Source organism: Eimeria mitis, genomic scaffold (assembly GCF_000499745.2).
Source record: "Eimeria mitis Houghton genomic scaffold, Emh_scaff7371, whole genome shotgun sequence".
NCBI classification, from domain to species: Eukaryota; Apicomplexa; class Conoidasida; order Eucoccidiorida; family Eimeriidae; genus Eimeria; species Eimeria mitis.
In genome coordinates, this window is record NW_013575381.1 from 1 (window position 1) to 957 (window position 957).

At 59.4% G+C, this 957-nt stretch overlaps 1 protein-coding gene across 1 annotated transcript in view; it reads left to right on the forward strand.

Moving 5' to 3' along the window:
- Positions 1-272: 272 nt before the first annotated feature.
- EMH_0091260 (uncharacterized protein) overlaps positions 273-957 on the forward strand; it is a gene marked incomplete at both ends in the record, with an annotated part of 1,931 nt that continues 1,246 nt past the window's right edge. The window contains one exon of the mRNA XM_013501693.1: positions 273-924. Coding sequence (XP_013357147.1) covers positions 273-924 — 652 coding nt within the window. The remainder of the gene's footprint in view (positions 925-957) is intronic.

Sequence of the window (957 nt, forward strand, 5' to 3'; positions counted from 1 at the left end):
CAGCAGCAGCAGCAGCAGCAGCAGCAGCAGAGTCTGAAGAAGATGATGTGGAGTTCAAAGATGACTGGGGGGTCTCACCGGCTCACCTAGACACACATAAACAGCCAGCAGCAACACCTGCTGCTGCAACGCCTGCTGCTGCAACAAGAGCAGCAGCACCTGCAGCAGCAGCAGCACCAGCAGCAGCAGCAGCAGCAGAAGCAGAAGAGGAGGATGTTGATCTGCAGGATGATTGGGGCCTTCAAGCAGCAAACGTACAGACATGCACACCCATGGCAGCACTTGCTTCGTCAGCATCACCTGCTGCAGCAGCAGCTGCAGCAGCAGCTGCAGCAGCAACAGCAGCAGCAAAATCCCCTGCAGCACGATCACCTGCAGCAGCAGCAGCACCTGCTGCAGCAGCAGCATCCTCTGATGAGGACGATATTGACTTTCAGGATGATTGGGGTGTACAGACAGCTCAGATAGGCTCAAGGAAGCAGCCAGAAGCTGCTGCTGCAGCTACAAGTGCAGCACAACCAGCAACTCCAGCAGCAGCAGCAGCACCAGCAGCAGCACCTGCTACTGCAGCAGCACCTGCTGCTGCAGCACCTGCTGCTGCAGCGCCTGCTGCTGCAGCAGCAGCAGCTGAAGAAGAGGATATTGACTTACAGGATGACTGGGGGGCACCGACAGCTCAGGCAACAGCAGAGGCCCCAGCAACAGCGGCAGCAACGCCAATAGCAGCATCAACAGCAGCAGCAGCAGCAGCAGCAGCAACAACAGCAGCAGCAGCAGCAGTTGACCGGGATGAGCTGGACTTCGAGGCTGTCTGGGGAGCCCCTGCAATTCAGCCGCCTACAGCAGTCCCTGCAGCAGCAGTCTCACCAGCAGCAGCAGCACCGCCTGCAGCAGCAGCAGCAGGAACCCCTGCAGCAGCAGCAGGTGCACCAGCAGCAGCAGCAGCAGCAGCAGCAG